General features: G+C 32.0%; 1 protein-coding gene across 1 annotated transcript in view; it reads left to right on the forward strand.

Moving 5' to 3' along the window:
* Positions 1–26,044, forward strand: part of LOC105343789 (uncharacterized) — a 78,072-nt gene that overhangs the window by 51,855 nt on the left and 173 nt on the right. Inside the window, exons 8-9 of the mRNA XM_066070817.1 lie at positions 17,016–17,170; positions 18,896–19,239. Coding sequence (XP_065926889.1) covers positions 17,016–17,170; positions 18,896–19,020 — 280 coding nt within the window. The 3' untranslated portion in view covers positions 19,021–19,239. The remainder of the gene's footprint in view (positions 1–17,015; positions 17,171–18,895; positions 19,240–26,044) is intronic.

Raw genomic sequence — 26,044 nt, forward strand, 5'->3', positions numbered from 1 at the left:
CTATATAATCCTATATAGAATGTCGGTGATGAATCGGACATACGACCAAAATTTGATCGCGGCAAACAGATAAACTATCCGGTCAATTTACTTTATATTTTGCACATAGTTTTCTCATAAGTTGGCATTTCACTGTAAAAAAATTAAAGGAAATCGTATGTTTGAAACATTCTCCCCCGAGACTCCTTAAGACTTATTCGAAAATTGTTTGTTTGGACAATAACAAATTTGTAAGGGATAATATAAAAATTTGTTTCCAGATACAAAGGCTCATTGACAAAATTTGAAACAGAAATCAGGAATATTCCTCTTTGTTATCCTTTGACTCACGTTATCAATAAAGCAAGTTTACCCTAGTTAGTGTAAGACTGTTGGCACATCAATAGTTGTATTCATAACTTTGCATTTTCGATGGAAATCGCTAGATGTATTTTTATGATTAATAATCATTTAGCTTTGATCTGAAATTAGTATATAACTATTTTGAAATATTTAAGCATCATTGTCAATATTTTGGATTCCATAATGGAAAATCAAAAAATGTTTGCAAAAGTATGTTGTGCCTAAAGTTATACCTTTTGGCCATTTCTTGAGTGGCTTTTATGTTTTACCAATCCTATTAGAAAAGTAGTTAAGTATTGGAGGAAGTGATGTTTTAAAATGACAATTTAGCTGACTCAGGTTTGTTTGATTAAGTTGTTCACACATAATCCAAATTATCAAAATGAACTTAACAGAATCTGTCTTTTTTATTATTTACCGGACGTCATGAAAAACGAAAAGTATAAACAGTACAAATTGACCTATGGAAAGAGCCGATTAAAATTGTGAAAATGCTCAATGGTGGAAAAAATGAGTCAAAAATTAGTTGCTAATTTGTGTTTCACTCCAACACATTTTGATGAGGTTGTGGTTAATGTGTTTTTTGAACATTAAACAATAGAAAAGAGAGTAGAATATTTGTTAAAAAAATGATCAAAAGAATAGATGACGTCATCTGACATTCAGGGATTTTCCTACTGTAAACGAAGAGACATGCATTAAGAGTAAAAAAACTTCGAGGAACTTATGATTTTGAACAAATTTTAAAAAAATTGACGTCAAGTGATGTAGTGCCGATTTAAATTGTATTGCGAAAAGCACAAAAAACTCAAGGTGATATAAATATTAAATATTTCTATTAACTGTTTGTGCCTAATCTTGACGTCATGTTTTCAACGTTACTGTGCACCAAAGTGACAGAACATGTTCTTTTTTTTTTAATAAGGTAACAAAAATACCTTTTCATTGAAACTTCGTATGTCGATTAAATAAGTATTATTGCACAAATTAATCTGTTAGTTATGAATTTAATGAAAAATATATGATAGACAGCAACATTGGGGGTTTTTTTTTATTGAACATGGCAGTTTAATTACATAAAAATATCTAATGAAGTCATTGTTACATGTCACGAGACAAAAGTACAAACATAGTCAATTATAAACACATCCCGACAGGCTAAAACTTCAAAACACTATTGTACACACACGCCAGTACTACATTCATTATCATATTAAATCAAGAGAAGGTGTATGCTTGCTCGTACAGGGTTTTTTTTCAAAGATATTACATGTATGGACAATTAAAAAGGAATGAGTTATCTTACTTATTAAATCTAAAAAAAAAGAAAAAAAAGAAGATATATTTATTTTTCGTTAAATTCATGAAATTAAATACAATCTTGTCATCTTTAAAGGTCCATTTTGGCGTAAAGCCCAAATTGTACCACATTGTACATGTATCGTTGAACAAAGTATTGGTTTCGCAGATAATTCTAATTTTCTTTTTTTTTTTAAATCGGTTTGACATCTCAAAGTGATGCTCTGCAGCAAAACGAGTCTTTTACACAAATAATTAATCATGCCTTCCAATATAACGTTCGGATGACTAAAATGCTTGACACCGTTGGTATCAGTTAAAGTCTGATATTTGACAATTTCATAATTGATTTTATTTAAAATACGGTATCCAGCTGTCCCTTAAAAGTTTGATACTAGGATTGCACATGATTCATTGAAAAAATATTTAATGTACTTAATATGTTTACGTGGGTTAACATGAGAAAGTGAAACCAATGACTGTGGAAAATCAAAGTTTATACTCGCTTAAAATGAACCAATTCAATCGATACTGTTGCTTTAATTATAAAACAACTGGAAATTGTCAACTTTGAAGTTTTCAAATAAAATTCTAAGTTAAAAAGGAATTAACAATTAATGAAATATTTCTGTCCGTGAAGAAATGAAACATTGAAAAACAAGTAAAATATTACAATTAGCACCCCCTTGATATATATGTTGAATGATGTACACATATCATATTTAGCGTGTACAATATTTGGCGGTAAACGATTTTGGAACATGTTTGCATGGATCTGAATTAGCGCGTTTATGAATGTGCTTATATCCGTACAAACATAGTTGACATTTGGTGATTAACTTGATTTGGCGGGAGTTTCCTACACCCAAAATCGCTATAAAGAAAACACAGAGATTTGTATTACGTGTACAGTATGCCAGTATTAACGGACAGGAAAACTGTTAGAAAAAAATTAGTTTATAAAATTCAATGGATATTTTAAAGTATCAACATTTATTTTCGAGGGTGTTGAAATCTCGGTTTATAGAAAATCGGATGGATATATTTTCTTAAATATTCATTAACTGATTCATTTTGTACTTTTATGTACCTAATATCAGTTTTTTCCTTTTTAACCAAAATATCAATTGACAAGAAACTTCCATTGCACAACTTTGCACCAGGAGAGCACGTGTAAGATAGGGAAAATAACTTAAATGTTATTAAATATAAATAATTCGCGACAAACTCTTCAACTGTCACTATTAACTTAGATTCAAGTTATTCTTAGTAGGTACATGTATTATAATACTGATAAGGGTGAAACGTGCAAAAATCATTGTTACCCCTTGGTGGGATCTGAAGATAGGCAAAATGAAATCTTGTTATTAATTTTTTGATTATAAATAAGATATCAGGGGCCCGTTTTTCAAAAAGGCGTAAATTTGGGCTTAAGTTAGTCCGACTAACAAAGATGCGCCAATATTTAGTCGGGTCTAAACTGCGTTTCTGAAAGAGGCGTAAGTTAGGGTTTAAATGTCCCAGAATTTAGATATCTCCGCTGGGTATTAAGCATGCGCATATGCTATTTTGTTTTGCTTTAAGGCTATGATTATATGTGGTGGATTGATTTTTCAATTTATAGTACATGTACTCGAGAGTACACATATCACTATTATACTTTACCACCGAATATGCATGGTTGATCAAGTTATTCATAATAGTGTATATTTATGAAAGTAGAACAAATGCCTTTACACTTCTTAACATAATGAAATTTTAGAGAAGTACAGTTGATATGAAAGAGGCTGATATAAGAGGTTTCAGAAACCAAATATATGACAAATAAATGCATGTATTGTAGACGATATTGAGACCAATCGTACATATTAATTGAACGAAACAATGCATAGAAATTAACTACAATATTCGTGTAAAATTCAAATATCTCTAGAATGCAGGGGCAGGGTACCGTATATAAGCCCGCATAATGCCCGGCATACGTCTGCAGATTGATAAGTCATGCTTCATATATATATTTAGACAATTTTAGATGCTGGGATAAGGCTTGATTCTTTTTATCATATAACTAAATTATTCATAGAAAATAACATGTCCATTAGTTAAACAGCAACCAACTGAAATCGAAAATATCTACTGTGTAATATCATGTACATGAACCTTGTCTACAGAAGGAAGAAAAGTTCCATCCTTTGTTCCATTATTGAAAGAATGTAGACAATGACATGGAAACGATTCATGATTTTCTGCGATTTAAATGATAATAGTTTTAAAAGATATTGCAAACAATTAAAAACACAGGAATTTTTCAATATTTGAGACCAGGCTCTCCCCTACTCCCTTTTCTGTTTTTTGTTTAATCAACTGATTGTTTGTTTTTTGAGTTTTTCGGGGGGGGGGGGTGAAATTCATTTATACGTATACAGGGAACTATTCACCCCCGTTTTATATTCAAATATTTCACTCTCATTGTCATTGGCAAATTTAAAACTTGTCGATTTTCAATGTCTAAGCGCTTGTAAATAGATCTAAAATTGATATACACTCTGCATTCTAAAACATATTTAAAAGTGATATTTTACCAAACAAAAATTGATTTTATCTAAATGCGAGTTCATAAACATTTCAAATAACATGTAGCTTTTATACGGTTTTGTAAAGATACTAGGAGTAAAAAAAAAATGAAAATGAAAACGTATACGTGTTGTAAAATTGTAGGTTATAGATAAGGAACATACAACCACACACAAGGACAAATTACATCTATAAACATTTTGAGTTGCTCCTATTTCTAGGAGTATTCTCAATATTTTGCAAAAAAGTTCGTTAGAAAGGTTCAAATTTGATTAGAAACATTAAATTCTAGTCTATACTTACTGAGTAATGATTTAAAAATCAATAAGCTATTCGTGCTTATATACATCTATCTTGTTTAATTTAGAATTTTAGCATCTTCTTAAATATTGTGCTTATATCATTTATCGGGGTATACCGATTTATAATTCTTTGTACTTAAGGTAAATTTCATTAACGAGTAGTAATGTATATTACATACGTTTAATAAGTTCAAACCATTATTTTTCAAATTGTTTAAATCTTGATTAATTTATAAATAGAAACAGTTATCGAACAATAGGCATTTTTAAAGTTATACGTACATGTACAAATATTTTAATAAATGTGAATGTTTTCCCTCGTAACAAAGAAAAACAACTCAAAATTAACATTCTGTGTTTATTTTGCCTTAGAAACAAAACACTCGCCATTTTTGTGCACAGACTAAGAACTTTCGCCGTCCCATTAGCAGGCGCATAATTAAACCCAAATTTAGTCCCTACTAAGTTTCCGCCTTTATGTGAAACGCAACTTAGTCTGGTTTTGAGGTTTAGTCCCCAATTTAGTCCGGACTAAGCGTACGTTTGGACCTATGCCTTTTTGAGAAACGGGCCCCAGGGATTAACTGTATTGTTCCTTCTAAAGAACAATGTAATAACAACCCTGTTATCTTATATACAATTAAACCAGTACCTGTATTAAGAGTGAGATCCCCTCCGTGAAAACTGTATGTCTTTTCAGTCCTTTCCTCCGGGGGAAATGTGATTATATATATAGTTTTTGCACCTGTAATTAAATAAAAAAAATATTTCAATAATTAAAATCATAATTAAAAATTGATGTAAAATGTATTCATATATCACGTTTTTTTAACTGTAATATTTTCAGGTTATAAGTTTAAAAAAATATATAACCTTTTTTTTTAATTACGAATGTTTAAATTTTTATTTTCATTATATACATTTGTTTGTTCGGTTTTTTTTATTAGACGTAATCCTAACATTCAATTTTTTGTCTTTTCTTTCATTAATTTAATCAACATACGCATATTGATATTGACTCCCTGTAAATCAATTCTCAGTAGTAAGTTTTGCTCTAAATAGGTTTTTGGCCCATCAATCATGATTCTCAGTGGTCTAGAACTAATCAATGATGACTGCAAAACTTTATAAACGCCTCTCTTTCTTCGTATATCACGATTAGATTTGAGTTTTTAAAGGACTCTTATTAAATGCTAGATTGGTTTGATAAACTCCATTTGACAAATATGACTGCAATTTTAAAAATCATATTTGTTCTCCTCTCAATAAACGGCTCTGTAGCAGGACTTTATGAGCTTTTTACACCGGAGTCACGATTATCTGGATTTATCATGGAAAAGATTTCTCCGATTGGAATGGTCATGTGTGTTAGAGAATGTTCGAAAAGACGTTTTTGTGCTTCGCTAAATTTCAACCGAAAACGATTAGAATGTGAGTTGTCACATAGTGACGTCTTAACAGACCCATCTAACATGGCGTCGGATCCTGAATTTATCTACATTGGAAGGAATGAAATTCCACAGGTGATATTTACTTCAAACTAATATAACTTTTTAAAAATATGTGTACAAAATGCATTTTAGAGAAATTTATATATTATTTTGTTATAAAGTTAAAAGTTTACGAGAGTATTACCAGTATACCTTTTTTACTTCATCTTCAGGAGTATTTTGACTCAAAAACTGCGTCCTGTCCAGCTAGAGGCAGTTCTGTCAGCACAGCAACTGGACCTAAATGCGTCAAATCAGGTTTACATAATAGTCTGATAAAAATATACTTTCGTTTATTTTATTCTTAGCGTGTACTATTTCTAGAATCAAAAAATGGAAAATATTGTTATAAGAATGAAAAATATATATGTCATGAATACAATAAAAGCAAATATTTCAAGCATATGGAAATCATATTCAAACTACTTCTACGCGATATTGGTATTTATATAAAATTTCCAACAATAATGCATTCTGACAATAGGCAATCCCGTGTAACATATGAAGATTTACATGTACTTAAATGTAACAATGATAGCAATGTTTACATATTAAAATATTTCAGAATTTTTTAAAAAAAAAGTATATGCTGATATCTGTTCATACCCCCAGAATTAACATTCCCGTTATATCTTATTCTCGTAAATATTTTCTTTCAAAATAAATTTATATACCAAACATGTATTCTGTATTTTGATGTGGTAAACTAATGATATAAACTACGATGTTCTACTGTATGATCATAAACAATAAGAACTTCTTTTTGGAAAATTTGAAAACAAGTTTATAATATAAACTCGTTCATTATTAAAACCTGGAACCATGCTTAATAAATTAATTGTACTTTTGTTGATGTTAGAAAAATGAAAAGCAAATCGGAAATATTTGAACACTCATACACGCTGCTTTACCATTGATTCAATAAACATGAAATGCTAGAATACTCTAAACTGGTTTATGGAATCTTATTTTAACTCAACATTAAAAAACTAAAAACTAAATTAGAGCTATATTTTAGATTGTCCTATTGATCATCCTGACACCAATTCCACTGGGGTCAAGGTCACATCCACCAAGGTCGGAACTGTCCTAAGTTACACGTGCAACTCGGATACTTCAGTTGTCTTGACCTCTAAATGCAGAGGGAATGGAACTTGGACATCTTCTGCTTCTTTATGCCTAGATATACCTGGTAAAAGCCAAGTGATTTACCTTTCTGTTAATTTGACAAATTATTGGTGTTTTGTTTGCATGATAGTTTATCATTATTAGTTGTACTCAAAGATAGCATTTTAAATTTCGATAATGACAATGCATATAAGAAGAAATATAAGAAATATTATTATACTGTGGATATCACGCATTCTTAATCAACACCTATCAGCTTACAAAATGTTAAACTCAATCCATATTACGTGTGTAAACAAACCGATGTTTTTGACATTGATTAAAGTGCCGCATGATTGCAACTGCTGTCTAAAATTAGAAATAGATAGAATTTGATGTTAAATGATGTTTATAGTCAGAAATATGCATTCACAGAGAGTGCATTTTTTAAAAATATTTTACAATTAATTAAGTTATTGAAGGCACCGGGCCTCACTGAAAGACTAGGCCGCTTGTTCATGATATACGTCACGCTGCAGTATTTACATTCACCTGCACTTGCGTAAATACGAAGCGAAATGGAATAAATTAAAGACGACAAAAACATATAATAGCCAGCTAACAATTTCTATTTTCTTTCATTGAATAAAACCTAATAAGACTTTGTGTCGTTTTCTTTAAATTAAGTAATAAGGAATCATTTTTTGATTAATATGAGGTGATACTTTTGGTCGGGGCGTGGTCAAACCTAAGAAAGGCCGAAGGGCTTTATGATAGATTTGACAAAGTTTTGACCAAAATTATTACAATTTTGTGTCGCTCATCTTTCATAAAATTAATGGGCTATAGGCTTTAAAATTACTCTCGTAATGCTATCACAAACAAAGACGGTTGAAAATGTAAATATTTAAGAATAACTTAAATCTGATAATCGCATCACCAACCTGCAGCAATTATAAGAAAGTTAAACACAGCCTATTGCTTTGCTCGCTGTGTCATACAATATGCAACATTTTTATTTTCCTTCGTGTTGTTGTCTTGTCACTATATAAAATATAATTAACTTCTAGTTTTATATTTTTGTTTTATATTTTGTGACTTTACGTTATTTAAAACAAACAAATTATATCGATATAACTATATTGCATACATTTTTTTTTAAATTTTATTTCTAAATGTCTTTATTCATTATATAAAACCCCACTCAATTTAAAATTCATACATAGCGAAGTCGATAAAAGTAATCAAATAAAATATAGTGGTTTGAAAATATTGTTTATTTTTAGTCGATAATATTTTTTTAAATCAGGTTTGTGCTGCATCTAATTAAGTATTAATTTATTAAATTGTTTAAACATGATAAAATTAATCGACTTCTGACGGGCTTTATTTAAATAATTTATTTGTTTCTTTAGATTGCTTCAAAACACCGGCTTCATGTTGGTTCCAGTATAACTTCACTTACGACAACACGTGGGACGGATGTACTGGGGAACCCGTTATGTCCGGAGAACTCAGTATCCTTCCGCCCCGTATGTGGGCGTGGTTCTATGTAGTCCTACCAGGTGATTAACCAATCAATTTAGGCATTTGGTTTTACTATTAACAAGTTTAGAACCGCACTATTTGTGTCAGAAGAGGTTTTCCAGTATTCAATTATCCTACTAATTGTTTTTAGCTTTTTTACGGGGATTCTATTTCTGCTTGTTTTACCGTGAACAGATACATATGACAAATGTATATTTGACCAATTTATATTACCCTCGACAGCGTATTGACTATGATAGGAAGAGCATTATAGCACAGTGAAATATGAAATGACCCACCTTTATGCAAACATATCAGAGTAAATAACAGTAAAGTGATTATATTTACATCATACGAAAGTTAATCCAAAAGTCGTTTCCATCCCCAGTAAATCTGCAATAATGTCTTAGAAAAAGTCCGGGAGACTAGCTATAGGTGACCTGACACACCATGTTCTTTAATCAGACATCAAAGTATAACAGGTATCTGAAATACTATGCCAAAAGGTTATATTTTTTTTACGATGGACTGTATGATGCCGTTTTCTACTTCACTAGTTTCCACTTCAATAGTTCAATATAAATAGTTTTCATGTGACACACGGCCTGCCTCGTAATTTAGTCGATCGTAAATGTTCAGCATGAGCGTGTCAGAACAACTGTTCACCAAGTCATCTGTTTTAGATTAGTCCCTGGCTACCAAATTAAATACACACTTCAGTATTCCTTCATACGAGCAATTTGTCATTCGCTTGTGATTAACGACATGATGAAAATTTAGTACATTCTTTGTTCTGTTTAATGAACATTTTTACATATATATTTTAGCTTGGCTTGCAAGATTTTACAACGACGATGTTTCTTTCATATAACAGGATTCTTAGTATTACACACAGCAAATAACTATACACTTAATTACATGATTCTCTCCCTGCCAGGAGTATAACAAAAGACTAAAACATCATTCCCCCAATAGAGCCGGTCTGAGTCAGCACAGCGTGGAGCGTTTCAGGAGCTCCAGCCTGCATCATCCACCATCTGCCATCATGTTTTCTTTCCTAAGTTGTCTGACCGAGGGCTACAGCACAGTAATCTTCTCGATCCTTCGATTTCCCTGTTATGTGATCAATCCTGTTCCATCTCCTGCTCTTCACCTTGCAATTGATTTTTTTGGCTCATTCCATCTTCAGAACTTTTATGTTTTGGATATGTTACCGCCACCTGACCCCACAATCATTCTAATACTTGTTCTGAAATGTAACATTTCTCTTTTCCTTCGTCTTAGTGAGTTTCCAAGTTTTATATTCAAATTACAAAACAGGCAGGACTAGGCTCTTTAAGACGGAGACTTTCTGCTGATACCCGTGGCTTTCAGGATGTTGGCTAACCTCCTAAAGGATACACCAATCATCGGTTTCCTTCTCTTGATGTCAGTGGTACCTCCACCGTTTAAGTGACATTTGTGCAAGGTCCACTCTTCCCTTTTTCGACTGTCAGACTGACTTCACTCTTGCTGTTTGGCTTCACCACTTTGCAATACTAAACATTTAACCTTCATCCCACCCTTTGCTGACTTGTCGTTAAGTTTTATTGTCTGGAACTGATGATGGTTCATTGTTGATGACAGTAGGGCATTGTCATCCGCAAAGTCAATGTTTTCAAGCATTGTTTTATAGTGCTATCGCATCCCTGTTCTCTCTTCATTTGACTGTCTGTTGTATCTCATAGTCTATTACAAGAAGAAAAAGAAACCTAGTATATAGCAGCCTTGTTTGACGCCGATCATTACAAGTAAAGGTGCGCACAGCTAACGGGCTCACAGCAAATACAATTTGTGTTTTCTAGAGTGTAGTGTATTAAGGACAATAGCATGTTGTCTAAGAACATCTTCATTTGACGTGCTAGTTAAGAGCTAAAAGATTTACATTGGAACGAAAAATGCTTATTTAAAGAATCAAAATTGTTTGCCCCCATGTTTACGAAAGTCATATCACGTATGTATTTTAATGAACAAAAAACTAACACGTTTTAGATATCTTGAAATTTTATAACATCGATCATTCCACGTGCTTCTATGACGTCACATGCAATATTGCTCCAAAACCATTTATATGAATATATTATAATACAAGTTTGCAAAAGCATAATTTCTAACTATATTCAGTTTTTAAAATATTTAACAAACGATAAAAGAAATATTGCATTTAATTTTGGTGGTATCGAACCCATAACATAAAAACCCTAGGTATATAAGGTTAGTTTATGTCAGGTGCTCTAACCACTGAGACATTTCAGACACATTAAAGTGCGATGCTTAAATACTATGTGTGATTTTAGCAACGAATTTACGGACTTGTATTATTTTTTCAAAACGTTCAATTGTTGGAACACAAAATGATATTTTTAATGTATAGTAGGTAATGCCTACCGTGTTCTGTTTCCTATAACCACGCAGATTTCCCCATATTGTATTTGCATAGATTTGACTTCTGGCTTTTCTAATTCAATCTAACTATTATTTAATCCAGAAAAAAATCCTACCCTAAACATTTCTATTAACAAATACTGACAACATGTTCGATGTCCGAATCGTAAGCTGCCATTTTGTTTAATGAACTTTTATTTAGGATGCGTGAATAATCATCGGTATACATGGCCAATTGTATACATGTCAATATTTATTAAAAACAAACAAGTCACACTACTGAGTCGTTCAATTTCGACGCCGTTTTTAAAATGATTCGGATTCTATTACACAAATCGGAACCGAACCGAAATCTGGTAAAACAGAACCGAAACCGAACCGAACATATTGTTCCGCGGTTCTCGGTTGTTTCGGGTACACGCGACAGGGGTAACCTTTTTCTGTTCTTGTTTACAGTGGGGCTCATTTTTCTTCATGTTTAACTTTTGGTCTTCACTCCTTAGAAAAATCTAGTTATTCTTCAACAAGAGAGGGAGGGGTTCAATACACTACGTCGAAAAATGACCCCTGGTCATTATTCTACGGGCCGGGGGTCATTATTTTCTTTACATCGGATGTCTGTTTGAACGAGATAAATATACATAATTATATATTACATACATATGAAAGATGACGATTAGTTTATTTTGGCTTATTTTGTCTGTTCTAAGGTATTGTTTTGTCAATTTTTGGACGATATTTAAAAAATACACATACCTGTGAAAGAATTAAAATTGAAATCGGTAAAAGGTAAAAAATTCAAGATTTCTTCATTAACTCATTATCATATTTCACTCTTAAAAAGTTCACAACAGATTTTGTACGGAGATTTTCTAATATGAAATGTTGACACCGTTTATCTATTTGAAAGTCACTTGCAATACATGTCTTTTGCAATGCAAAATCCTCGTGATTTTTTTTAATTTTTAGCCGTTTTTTGAAACAAGTCAAGCAAGAGAAAGGAAATTTTAAATCTTTGGATTTTTTCATACTATTGAATAAAAATCGTTTGAACCCTGAGGTATTTAAGAGTATATAATAATATCGCAGCAATGTTAAGGTGTCCGGGAACAAAAATACGGCTGAAAAACGATATTCTTTAAATCAACGACTGGGAGAATTTCTTAGAATTTTTATATCATATATTGACAACTGTCAAACATAATATTTGATGCATTTTTTGACGTCATATGTACTTCGTTGTCACGTGACGTGAATTACCTAACATTGCATATTGTCTGATTAAATCGCATCGGTGCAGGTGATTAATGGCTTTAAATCAGAAATATTATATAAGAAAAATCCTTTGTTATGTCATACACTTTGAAGTTCTTGCTTGGGCTTCAAATAGATATTTTGTTTATTAAAGATATTGTTAAAACATTTCGCCAAATCACCAAAATAAGGAAGATGTTCCTAATCAAAAGGTATTTAAATTAAAATTCCCAAGCACGATTAACTTTGGTACCCGTATGCTCTACTAATTTTACCTAAAATATTCAAAAACTGTAATTATCCCTCGACGGCGCCAAGCTGTATATGTATTAAAATTTCTTTATTCAGTTGTTTACACATAACAGGGGTCTCTAAACCACTATTTCATAATAGACTTTTAGTTTAAATAAAGCTTTAAATCTTCAGATTTTTTAATATTGATAATTATATGAATGAATTCTGTACATCTAGCATAAACAGCAGCATCTATGTAAAGGAAACAAGCAGGTTTTTTTCACAATTTCAATCTAGTTTACTTTTAACGTTACGATACATTCCCTGAGAACTATCGAAAGGAATGTAGATCGTGATGTCAAAGTTGATTATGACGTCATATTGTGTGAAGTAGAGACAAGTGACTTTCTACACATCGCTGTGGGGAGCCATGACATACTCGCAATTAGACAATGTGCTGCATAAATATGTATAGGACAGAATATAGACAGGCGGATACTATTGTGTGCCTTTCAAGAATTTTAGTATAACTGTGCTAGCTCTGTTTAAACAAAAAAATACGCGCGGCCCCAAGTTACACTGTTTACAAATTGTAAACTATGAATGTTTGCTGCACCAGGTACAGTGGTTGCAACGTTATTGTTGACAAACGACACGCACGATTCTGATACACGAACGATCACGCACGATACTCGAACGATCACGCACGATACACGGACGATCACTAACTTACTGAATCTTCACGATACACGAACAAAAACGATAAAACACGCAACCGAACGATTCTACACCATTAAACACGCAAATTCAAAATTAATTTTTAAGATTAGAATTAAGGAAACGTATTACTTTAATTTGTATTGCTTTATGTTTGTGTGGTATTGAAAAGCGGCATGTACTTTAGTCATGCACTGTTTTGTATTTTACGAGTTAACACTTTTACACATCCATACACAAATATAAAGGATTTACTAATTAATATTTTGTCTCCATAACAAATATTAACTTCAATCATAAGTTAAAGAAAATTACGTGTAATTGAAATGAAGATAATGCATAAACTACACGAAATTATTTACATACGAGTTGACTGTTTATGTAATTTAATTCTCATACGTACGATTTAATTACGCGTGATACAGGTAAATTTGTTACCTTGTTCCATAGAATTTCGATTTTTCACATCCAATATTTTCATAATGTACAGTAAATAATTGATTTATTTCTATTTATTCTAAATTTTAAAGCGTCTAAATAAATTTCATTTCAAACAAATGTGTATACAATCTACTAGATAATAATGCGTATCGTATTCTCATTTGAAAGAAAAACGTCGGGAATAATCGTTTAGTTTAAAACGGGGAATGGGTAGCTTAGCCGCTTTCATTCAACGTGTCGCTTTTGCTAATATGATTGAAATTATTTGTCAAGACACAATTGATGCTTGATATAGGCAGATTTTAAAATTAAGCAAAACTAACTCGACCGAACAAAGGATTGAATGAGCTATAGAAATAAAAAAAATGTATTTAAGGACGAAAGAGAGAATGAATGTTTACAACTGTCAATGTTCTTATATAATAAAAAGTTTTAAATTCACATTGTTTTACAAAAACTGCTTGTCTTCGTTTTAAGAATGAATCCTGGCATTCCGTAAAAAAAGTTACAAAACGAAAAAACCGCACGATCACGCACGGTAAAAAACGCAAACCAATTTTCCTGATACACGCACGATCCCGCACGTTACACGAACGATCACCCACGTTACACGAACGATTTAACACGATTGGCTTGTCAACAATAACGTTGTTACCACTGTAACAGTTTTCGATAGTCTGCAAGTAGGTGACAGTGTGGGATCATTTTCCTGGAGGAGGTATCATTTTTGGTTGTCTTTTTCCTCGATAATTCCGTATAAAAATATGTGACATCCATTTTGGAAAAAAAGTCTATTGGAGGATTGAGCTGACATAATGTGGATCCATTATCTAATACATAAGTGGTGTCTTGTTTACTATGAAATTTCTTTATTTCATGTTTAGACAAACTTTTATATAAGCATTACTGGACTAGTAAATAGCCGTTATTTTTAGGTAACATTTCTTTTCATTGCCTGTCTTGGAATTCGGTCAATTGTAGATGCTAGACATGATCAGGTAAATTTTCGCATAATCAACAACATTTAACCAAGTCCTCTGTCATGTGTTAATCCCTGGTTACCTATTTTTGACACTTAATTATTCTTTCATGTCCTTAATGGATTCCTTTCAGAACTCAAAAGGACCAAATTCTTACAGCTGAAAGAATATAGAAAGAACAAGTCGCAAATTGCAAGACTGATACGATTTCTCTAATTCCCTAAGAAGGACTAATTGATGGATTGAATCTTCCTTGCAGTACTTCATAATAAGTTTCAGCACACACTTATGCAGTGTTTTCGAATTTCGTCCAATAATTGCATTTTTGTTGAAATGTTTCTAAGATGTTTTCTTAATCTGCTTTAGTCTATATATAAAGGTGACAATAAAAACATTTATTTACATTAGTTTATAACTACAGCAGAAAAAATAGGAAGATTTAACTTAAAACTATATGTTCACCATTGTTTATTATATACATATTGATTGCATACACTCAACTAAACTTGTGTTCACCCAGTAAAATGTATTTACTATATCAATTAAGCATATTCATTTGTCTTTTCGTTGGTGTGACTGGTTTACAATTAACTTTCAAATAGTTAAGAACGATGCATTGACCTTGACCTCAGGTTGCAACCCGAGACCTTGACCTTTGCTATTTATCATAAACACTTCTGATTTGGTTAAATTCTGCTCAGGGCTCGGAGGTTGTTTTCTCCATGATCATTTTGGCCATGTTAAGTGTTTTTCGTTTTAAAATATCACTAAAGACTTATATCAATCACAAAATATTGTCAATCTTATTTAAACACCTTCTGAAAAACACCAGAAATCAATTTCAATCGTTGTTGTCTTGTTTAATTTATGTGTTTGACGAAAAATCTTATCAGTTACAAAATGTTGAAAATTTCTTAATTTTTAATTTCAATATTTATAAGTTCGTCTATTTATTAGGTTGAACACTAAGAAGTTTTGTTGAGTGTATATGTAAACTGCCATTATATCTAGTGACCTTGATGTGTACACACCAATTTCAATTGTATTATATCTGTGTATTGGGAGAGGGCGGTCAAAGTTTTGGAACTTGTGCCCAACCCCAATTTTAATAATGTGCAATAAAAATATGTTCAAATCAAATCATTTTTCAGGTATAAGATAGTTTTGGGATCCGCTTTTACGGATAAATTTCTCGGCGTTGGTGATGGTTATGGTTCAGGAGCGGATCACTGTGAACTTGTAGGCGGATACCAAACTGAGGCTATAGTGGCAAATGATTTTACAACAGCTCCAACTGTTATGGGTACTTTGAGACAGGAAGTTCTTTTACATGTGTATGTAAAAAAGGGAATTCATTGCAAAAAATGACAATATAATATGTCTCTGTAGCGGAATATTTTTATTTTTAGGATATAAGCGTTCTAACTGGGGTGAACCGTTTACAGTTGGAACGATAGGCAACTCGACCCCTTACAAGTACAATTCATGGTACGAATGCGGAGTGACTCCACCAGAACCTCGTGAGTCGAATTAAAATATTTAAAAAGATCGTTGGAACAACAAGCATATAATACATAGTATAGAAAATGTCACATTAATTTAATATAATCCACCTTTTAGCCTGTTTTAACACTACGACATCATGTTGGTATGAGTATAGCTTTGATCATGATACTGCGTGGAACGGATGTACATGCGGGAAGAGATACGTCATGAAGACCAAATATACTTCCGCTCCTATTGTCGGAGTAGAACTTTGTAACTCAACAAGGTAAACTATTGAAAGCAATGCTGAGAATTCTATCTTATTTTGTTGGTTTTTTTTTTACTTTTTCTTCTTATTCTTTTGTTTTATTAGTTATTGTTTTATGTTTTATTTTGTTTGCCGTTCTTTACTTTTGTTTTGTTCTGTTACTTTTTCTTAATTTTCAAATTCTAATATTATTTTTTCTCTAATTGTATAACAATATGTTAAAAACATTTCAATACTTCACCAGTATATGCTTATACGGTCAGTTTTTTAACAAGAGGCATAACCAATTCCAATTTCTAAAAAAAAAAATGGTTGCGTTATTTTTCAAAGTAAACTCGGAGGTAACATTAATAAGTGTCATTGTGACTTTAAAACACGGTACTTTTAAAGAAATCAAAATTAATGAGAATATAACTCGTGTAACATAAATAAGATTACATACATTACAACTGTAATTATCAGATTATGTATCACTATATAAGCGGCAGGTACAGATTCATATCTTTTGAAATAAATAACGTATATTAACATGTACATCTTGGATAGTTTTTCCCTTTAAAAATAATTGCAGGTACCAGATTTTTCTTGGAGGAAATTTAACAGATAAATTTCTTAACATTGGTGATGGTGAGGGCACGGCGGGGGCTGACCACTGTGAATTGGTTGGGGGACAAGAGATTGATGCAGTTCTCCCTGGGACATACAGCGGCGCACCTGCATTGACAGGTAAACTATGCTTGAGCCAGACAGAAGGGATTGCAGTATAGTATTATATCTTTACGGTTGGCTACTAGATTTCTGTCGTCTTAACAACCAATCATTTTAAAACGTATGTATAAAAGCATACGGAAATTTATATACATACGAAAACCAATTCCGTGTTCACAATGATTTGAATTCATATCCGTCTATTGGCAGTTATAGTAGTATTTGAACAACCTAAATTTATTATGAGTGGTAAAAATTGTACAGGTATACATTGTATTAGACATTGACCCATGGTGTTGATATATTTATCTACTAAATGATACTCCTACATGTATGATTGACGAACAATTAGTAAGACGAAAGCTCGATCTTGCGAATTTTCTCATCTTTTGAATATAGTGTAGATCAGGAAGAAGTGAAAATACCCTATACTAGATAATGACGTTGTACATAGTTAATGAGTTTGTTAAAAGTTTTGGAAATAATAACGATATAACAGTAGGCTGAAAGGATTTGATTTTATTAGCTTCAAACCAGGCTAAAGTAGCCGCACTACGTTATAATGCGGATTTTACAATATTGTTTCGACTTTTACATAGCGTTTTAGTTATCCGGTATTGATTTTGCTCTTAATCGCTGTTGTAAACAATGACAACAATAAGCAATTAAAACGATAATGTTTGAATGAGAGATAGAAAATGATTAATTTTTAGACACTCGATTTTGTTAAAATAAAATGAAAAACAAAATTTCGGATTAACAAGGATCTCCAATACATGCTTATATCTTCTTGTTCTTAACCCCCCCCCCCCCTCCGATTACTTTTTTTCACCATTATTGGTTAGAATTTAAAGCTTTTTCGCAAGCTGATTAATGCTAAATTGATATCTGACATTGTTGACAGACCTCAACAGAAAACGGTAGCAAAATGTGATTATAACGGACATTTTTTTTACTGTCAACTTAGATTAGAGCTTATAGCGTAAATGTAAACCGTCAACATATGATTTATTTCACCAAATCTTTTCTAAGAAGTAATTTTATAGAATAAACACCACAGATTTAGGTTTGAATCTATAACATCCTAAAAAGGACCAAACATGGTATATGCATTGCATTATTTTGTATATATCAGTTCCATAAAGCATACTTACTAGCAACAATTTGCGCAAAAATAATGATGTTACACTATATTTTTTATATCTAGCTTTCATTTTTCCAAAATTGATAAAAATTCTTTTAGGAAAAACGGGCATCTGGCATACTTCATCATTTTCAATACTTTTTGCCAGAGGTACACCTGTCTGAGATGTGAGATAAAAACAAAACTAGCATGTAAACATATATATTTTCTAATCTATTCTTATCTACATGTATATGTATTGCTAGAATGTATTATATCATTCAAAGCTAAGCTTTTAATGATAGAGTCCATTTAGAGCCGAGCATAGGAACTACCTTAATTTCTTATTTCAGTGTTGCAAATGAGTCATCATTTTAATTTGTTTCTGTTTACTACTCTTTATTTAGGCGATGTGTACACATATTTCTATCTAAATATGCTATATGAAGAATTATTTTCACTGGTTTTCGCCATTTATATTTAAGCCAAAAAATGTGTGTGAAAAATTTAATCCTCTCAATAACAATCAAAACTTAAAAAAGAAGTGAAACGACCTTCTGGAACAAATTTTGTTGAAATCAATTATTCATATTCAAAACAAAGTTCGTGTCTCGTTTCAGGCTATGCAAGACTATCTGTGGGCAATGAATTCAGCATATTAACTATTGGAGGGAACACTGGTTGGCGCAGTGAACCATGGTACGAGTGTGGGGTGCAGATACCTTGGCCTCACGAACCAGTTTAGTAAAATTGACCGAGAGAGTGAGAGAGATTAAAAGATGATACAATTGTCATGCCTTTTTCTTCTTACAGCTTGTATGAGCGCCACGCCCCCTTGTTGGTACTCCCTCAACGTATCATTGGACAACACTCCTAGTCCTTGTACAGGCGGACAGATACTTGTCAAGAGAACCAACTACACAACGGCTCCCTATCTCGCCGTGCAGCTGTGCAATAGTACCAGGTTATTAGATTCTTTCCATATGCTTTAAAAAATGTGTTAATTTTGTGTTATACAATTGAAATTCAATGGCCGAAAACAACACTCCTAGTCCATGTACCGGCGGACAAAAACTTGTCAAGAGAACCAGCTACACCACAGCTCCCTATCTTGCCGTGCAGCTGTGCAGAGACGGACTTTATTAAGAATACTTGGTGTCGCGTCGCATATATATGTTTCGAATGCTTGAGAAGATTTTGAAATGAGTTCTTTTGGATTTTGAACGACTGAGATGAAAATTAATACTACGTAAAAAAAATAAACAAATTTTTTTATGAAATTTAAAGAAAAAATAACAAAAATAATGATACTTACTCCCCCTTTCACTCCGCTCTCATTCAGATAATAAAAAAGATGTCCAATTAATTCAAAACTGTTCATTCTAAACCAAAGAAATTTACAAATGTCACTAAAGACTTAAGTTTTTTTTTTAAATAGATGTATAAGATACAAACAAATAACTGAATTCAAATGAAAAGTTTGAAAAGTAAACTGACTTAATAACCATTTGGTAAAGTAAAAATCTGGAGAAGTTTAACTTAAAACGTTTCATATGTTTTAGTAATATTTTTTCAGCTATATGAAGAATTCATAAGTATTCTTGAGCGTTATTTTCAATATTAACTTAAGGTCAAGATCTATAGTCTGTCCCAAGATATTTATGCACATTTTCTTGAATTATTTAATATATATATATACCTCAGGTTTCAAACGATGTTTATTCAATAGTAAAAAAATCCCAAGAAATCTCCTTTGTAAACCCCCCCCCCCCCCCCAGACTTCAGGTTTCAACAAATGGCTAAAAAAAGTCTACGGGGATTTGGCATTGCATTAAAAATAAAGGTACCCTGGTGATAAAGCTGAAAAATTGTTCGAGATATTCCGAGTGACTTCCGAAATGGATAAACATTTAAAAATTTCCATAATAGATCTCCGTACGTCCCATACTGCTAACACACTTGGTTTGTTGTTTTCTGTTGTTTGACCGCGCATATAATTTGCTTGGTAAAAAAGAGCATTTTCCTCTTTCAGCAATATGTAAAATTATGAAGGTGTTGAACCTCCATCCATCTTCTATAACATTCTAAAATTCGCTGTCAATATCACTCGATAGATTTATATTCAAAATGAGGTATAACTTTTCCTGTAGATAAATAAGTATTTTTTATCATCTCATATCTTTGTTTCGTGATCGAATTCAGCATTGTTATTCACAACATAAAGGTAACTCTGATAAACAAAATATGCATTTTCCCCGTCATTCAAAATTGACGCAAATTATAACGTTAATTGCTTTAAAGTCAAGCCTTATTGAACTAGACTATTGTATGAAGCATCATCGAAAGAAAGCATATCTCAAATTTTAGCAATCTGTATGCACCTTTTATTTACTAGATCATTACTTTACTTTGTACGAACTCGATCAAGGACTAAGATTTTCGCCACGTGCTGACGTCATCCGTCCATAAAGCACGCCTTCTTTGCACTCATCTTAGTGTCTCAAGATGGATTTTATTTTATGGGTCGTTAAAATATCATTTCTGTAACAGGATTTTGTTGTACAAAGGAGGATATATTTATACTCTTAATTATTTTACACAATTTTTGTATTTCACCTGGGTTTACTATTGCTATATGTTTTCGTCCGTCGTCGTTAACAATATTACATTTTTAACTTCTTCTTAAAAATTACATGGCCAATTATTACCATTTTTTGTGTAAAGCATCTCTATAGTAAGCGGAATCTAAATTGTGAAATTCATTGCTCTGCCTCTCCTTTGGCGCCACAGGCGGGGCCAAATATGCAAAAAAAAACCAAATTTTCAAAAATCTTCTTCTCTACTCCCACATGCGAGGAAAAGACTGACTGCATGGCTATGATGTCCATGCAGTCATCTACCAAAATTGCGAAATTCATGGCACCTGGGTCAGGAATTCAGGCTCAAGGGTGGGGCCAATATGGTAATAAAGTAAAAATTTATAAAATCTTAGAAAATCTTCTTCTGTAGTCCTTTATATATTTCTTAAAACTTAATGTGCATGGTTATAATGTCCATTAACCCCTTTACTTGATTTGTGAAATTTATGACTCCTCGGTCAGGGGTTCAGTGTAAACAGATAGCCATGCTATGACCTTGAATTGCTAGTATTACATATTGGTCACCATGATACCTACCTAGTAAACCCAGGATATGAAAACCTAGATACTGCGCAATGAATTGTGTTAATGATAACTAACAGAATGAACTCTGTGACTCTTGTAGCACTGCGTATTATTTCAAAATGATGTTATGAAACCAGGTGCATAAAACGTATTTGGCGATTCTGTGTCTGCATCGAAAGCTCTGGTACTCTTTATTGAGTCATGTATTGCATATTCTTAATAACCTTTGTAACCTTTTAAACCATAAACTCATATATATGACACTTTAACATTGCACGCAAGTGATGCGTCATACTAAGGCGGGACACCCAAAGCCTGCATCCAAATACTCTTAGTCCTAAGTGAGGCTAATTAATTCTGGCACAGTAAAATCCAAACTGAAAAAATATAAACGAATTATCAACAAATTATCATATTTGGCATCTCGTGTCCGCAATGAAGGCCCTGATATTTCAAGTTAGGCCTGTAATGCTATTTAACCTTTGTAACCTTTAAGCCATGTATGAATGAATGTATTATGCGTAAGCGATACATCACACCCAGGTTGGGGACTCAGAGACTCGGACTCGGAGACTCACAACGTGCATCACAATATTATTTCTGACAGTTCTGACAGTGTTGTTGCTTTATATAGAAATAAAATATAACTCTGAAATTTGGACATTAAAGGTTCACTCATGATCATCGTAGATGGGCCGAACAAGTAAGGTCTGTCCATCATAAGTAAAATGTTATATTTACCCAAGTAAAATGAAGTTGAGCAGATTCTTTGATTTGGGCTGCTTTAAATTGTTGGAACTTTGACTATACGATCACGCTTTAATAAAGCCGCTTGTGAAAGAACTACTGGACTTGGTTATTACTAAGTTTGAGCTGACCCTCAAGTGGATCCATAAGACGGAAGTGTTACATCAGGCTCTATGGTTAGGCCAATATGTCCATATAGTAAAAATATAATAAATCTTAGAAAATCTTCTTTTCTACTCCCATATTTTGTTAAAAATGAAATGCATGGTTATAATGTCCATGAAGCCCTCTACCTTAATTGTGAAATTCATGACCTCTGGGACAGGGGTTTAGGCCCTACAGCGTGGCCAATATAGCCATATAGTGAAAAGTATTAAATATTAAAATATCTTCTTTTTTATTCCCACAGATATGGGGAAAACGTCGAATCCATGGTTCTGATTTCCACGAACTCATCTACCTAAATTGTGAAATTCATGGTCTCTTAGTCAGGGGTTCAGGCCCTAGGGGGAGGGGCAATATGGCCATATAGTGTTAATGCAGATAATGTTTAAAAATCTTCTTCTCTACTCTCATACACCTGTAAGTAAAACTGAATTTATAATTTTGTAAACAAGAAAGCCCTTTACCAAAAGTTTTAATTTCATGTCCCCCGGGGTAGGAGTTTTGACTTTAGGACAGTGCCAAAATAATCATATGGTGTTTACGCATTTAATGTATAAAAATCGTCTTTTTTCCTTTAGCTGATACTGAATAAAAACTGACTGCATATAAAGAAAGAAAATAAAGCCTGCTATCACAACTTTAAATTTTATGTCTTCCAAGGTAGGGATATGAATCTAGGGCGGGGCCAAAACACTCATATAGTGTATAGGGTAGGGGTTCTTAATGCAGGGTGTGGCCAAAATGGTAATTTTAAATTAGTGTTAATTTATGCATTAATTTATACTGTTTAAAAAGGTATACTGACACAAAGTAAAAACTGACTGCACTTAGAAAAAAAACCAATGAGCTGTCATTTTTAGTTATATTTCATGTCACCATAATGAAAGGCAAGTGTTATAGCTGGGAAGGGGGGAATATATTTGTGTAAAGAAATTTATTCTGCTCATGAATTTAATGAAAGAAATGAGTAAATTTACAAATATAGAAAAAAGCAAGAATGGAGCTGTCTATCAAAGTTTAAGTAGTCCGAGTATCGCACTACGTCATAATACGGATTTTACAATATTGGTTCGACTTTTACAAAGCGTTTTAGATACCCGGTATTGATTTTGCTCTACATCGCTGTTGTAAACAATGGCAATAATAAGCAATTAGAGCGGTAATATATGTATTCTATGAGAGATAGGAATGATTAATGTTGAGAAACTCGATTCTGTTAAAGTAAAATGAAAAACGAAGTTTCTGATTAACCAGGATCTCAGGTATGCTTATATCTTCTTTGTTTTGACCCCCCCCCCCCGAATTTTTCTTTTTCTTTTACTAAAACCGGTTTAAGTTTAGAGACAGAAGCTATTTCGAATTTAATCAATCGTCAATTAATTAATGTTTAATGATATCTAACATTGTTGACAGATCTAGGCAGAAAACTGTAGCAAAATGTGATTTTTACGGATTTTTTCGTCAGGGTCTACTTGGTTTAGAGCTTATAGCGTGAAAAGTAATCCGTCAACACATAATCTATTTTACCAAATCCTTTTTCTAAGATGTCAATCTATAGAATAAACACCATGAATTTAAGTTTGAGTCCATAAAATAGTTAAAAAATTACCAAACGCGATACTAGCAGTGCAGTTTTTGCATTCTATTTTGATACATCAGGTCCATAAAGCGTACTTACTTACAAAAATTTGCTCAAAATTATTGATGAGATATGGCTTAAATAAATATTTATACTCTATTTTCAATGTTCAGTTCTAATTTTCCCAAAATTGGTAATTATTTTTAGGAAAAACGGACGTCTGGCAAATTTCATAATTGTCAATAATTTTCGCAAGGGGGTACACCCGTCTGAGAGGTGATAACAAACAAACTAGCATGTAAACATACATATTTTATTTTGTATATGTATTGCTAGAATGTATATTTATCATTTAAAGCTAAGCTTTTAATGATTGAGCCCATTTAGTGCCGAGTATAGGACTACCTTAAGAGATTGTGAAGCAATTAAATCTATTCAAATATATAATAATACAAGTTTGCAATGCACACTTTCATATTTTTAACAAACGATAAGAACAAAATATATGTGACCTTAGATTTCGGTAGTATCGAACCAACAACGGGAAACCCTAGTTCTCTTAGCATAGCTTATGTTTTGTTCTTTAACCACTGAGACATTTCAGACACAAGAAAATAAGCTGTATTAATACTACATGTGTCTATGACTTTGGCAACGAATTTAAGGACTTGTATTATTTTTTTCAAAAACGTTCAATTGTTGGGATTCAAAATATTTTTAATGTATAGTGGGTCATCTCTCTACGTTTTTGTTGATTGAAATAGGCTTGCTTTTCATTAGACCTTATATAGACTATAAGAAAAACGTTAACACAGACCTACTCTAGAAAAGAAAAGGCCTTGAAGTTCTAGAAAAAAATTACACTATTTGGAGGTTTTGATGCGTATTCGCCTGTTTGAGTCAGCATATTCCAAGTATTGAACATGTTGAGCGAATTCGTTTTTATATACATTTCAAAAAATATCATGTTTTTTCAATTTCTTTTCAAATACATTTCAATTACTATTTTCAAGTTAAAAGTTTAAAAAAGTGTCATATTCAGTCCAGTTCTTTATTAAATTTAAGCTTTAAGCAGTATATTTTATCAGTACAAATAAATGTAAACAATTATATGCATGTACATATATAAGGTTAACAGGAGAATGACAGACAGAAACTTAATAATAATGTTTAGGTTACATACCTGTTTTAATTGGCTTGTGTTTTTATATGTATTAAGTGTCTCATTATGTTTTATGTGTTTTTACAACATGACACTCTAGAAAAGGTCTAATAAGGTCATACCCAAAAACAAATATAGTATTGACTAAAAGTTTAGTATAAAACATCTTGTTCAGAACCAAAAATGAACCCAATGACACTGGAATTAGTACCCATTATAATGTTTATGTGTTATTTTAAAATATAAATTTTAAAGCAAAATCTATAAATAATGATTTAATTGATCGCAAACCTTTAATGACATTACCATAAAAATGTTTTGTGTGTCTCAATGCTGTTTCTACATGTATATATTCATAAGATATTAAGAGTAATTGAAATGTATTTAATTTCATTTGTCAAAGTAATTGAAAGTAATTTATTACATTTTAAAAAATCAATGTAATTGTAATTGCAAGCAATTGACAAAATTATTGAAATTTAAAAGTAATTAATTACATTTCAAAGTAATTGACCCCAACCCTAATATTTCATGGATAATTTCGTTTTCATTTTACATTTTTTACATGATGTACATGTAACTTGAGACCGTACAAAAACACTTATTAAGCCATTGTAAGGCTTTAGTCATCTTATAGGGTCAGATTTTTTATGTTTAGCTCATTTACATTACATTGGCTTTGAGCCCTATGAATATCAAGATAAAAAACAGGCTGTTTGAAAGACTCATTAACTCAATATTCATGTTTTGAATCAATTCTTAAATGAATGCCACAAATTTGATATTCATATATATATATATATATATATATATATATATATATATATATATATATATATATATATATATATATATATATATATATATATATCGTCGATATATATATTAATATTCATTTATATTTGATATACAAGCAGAGACACAATTTATCACACACATACAAACACCCCCC

Source organism: Magallana gigas, chromosome 9 (assembly GCF_963853765.1).
Source record: "Magallana gigas chromosome 9, xbMagGiga1.1, whole genome shotgun sequence".
NCBI lineage: Eukaryota > Metazoa > Mollusca > Bivalvia > Ostreida > Ostreidae > Magallana > Magallana gigas.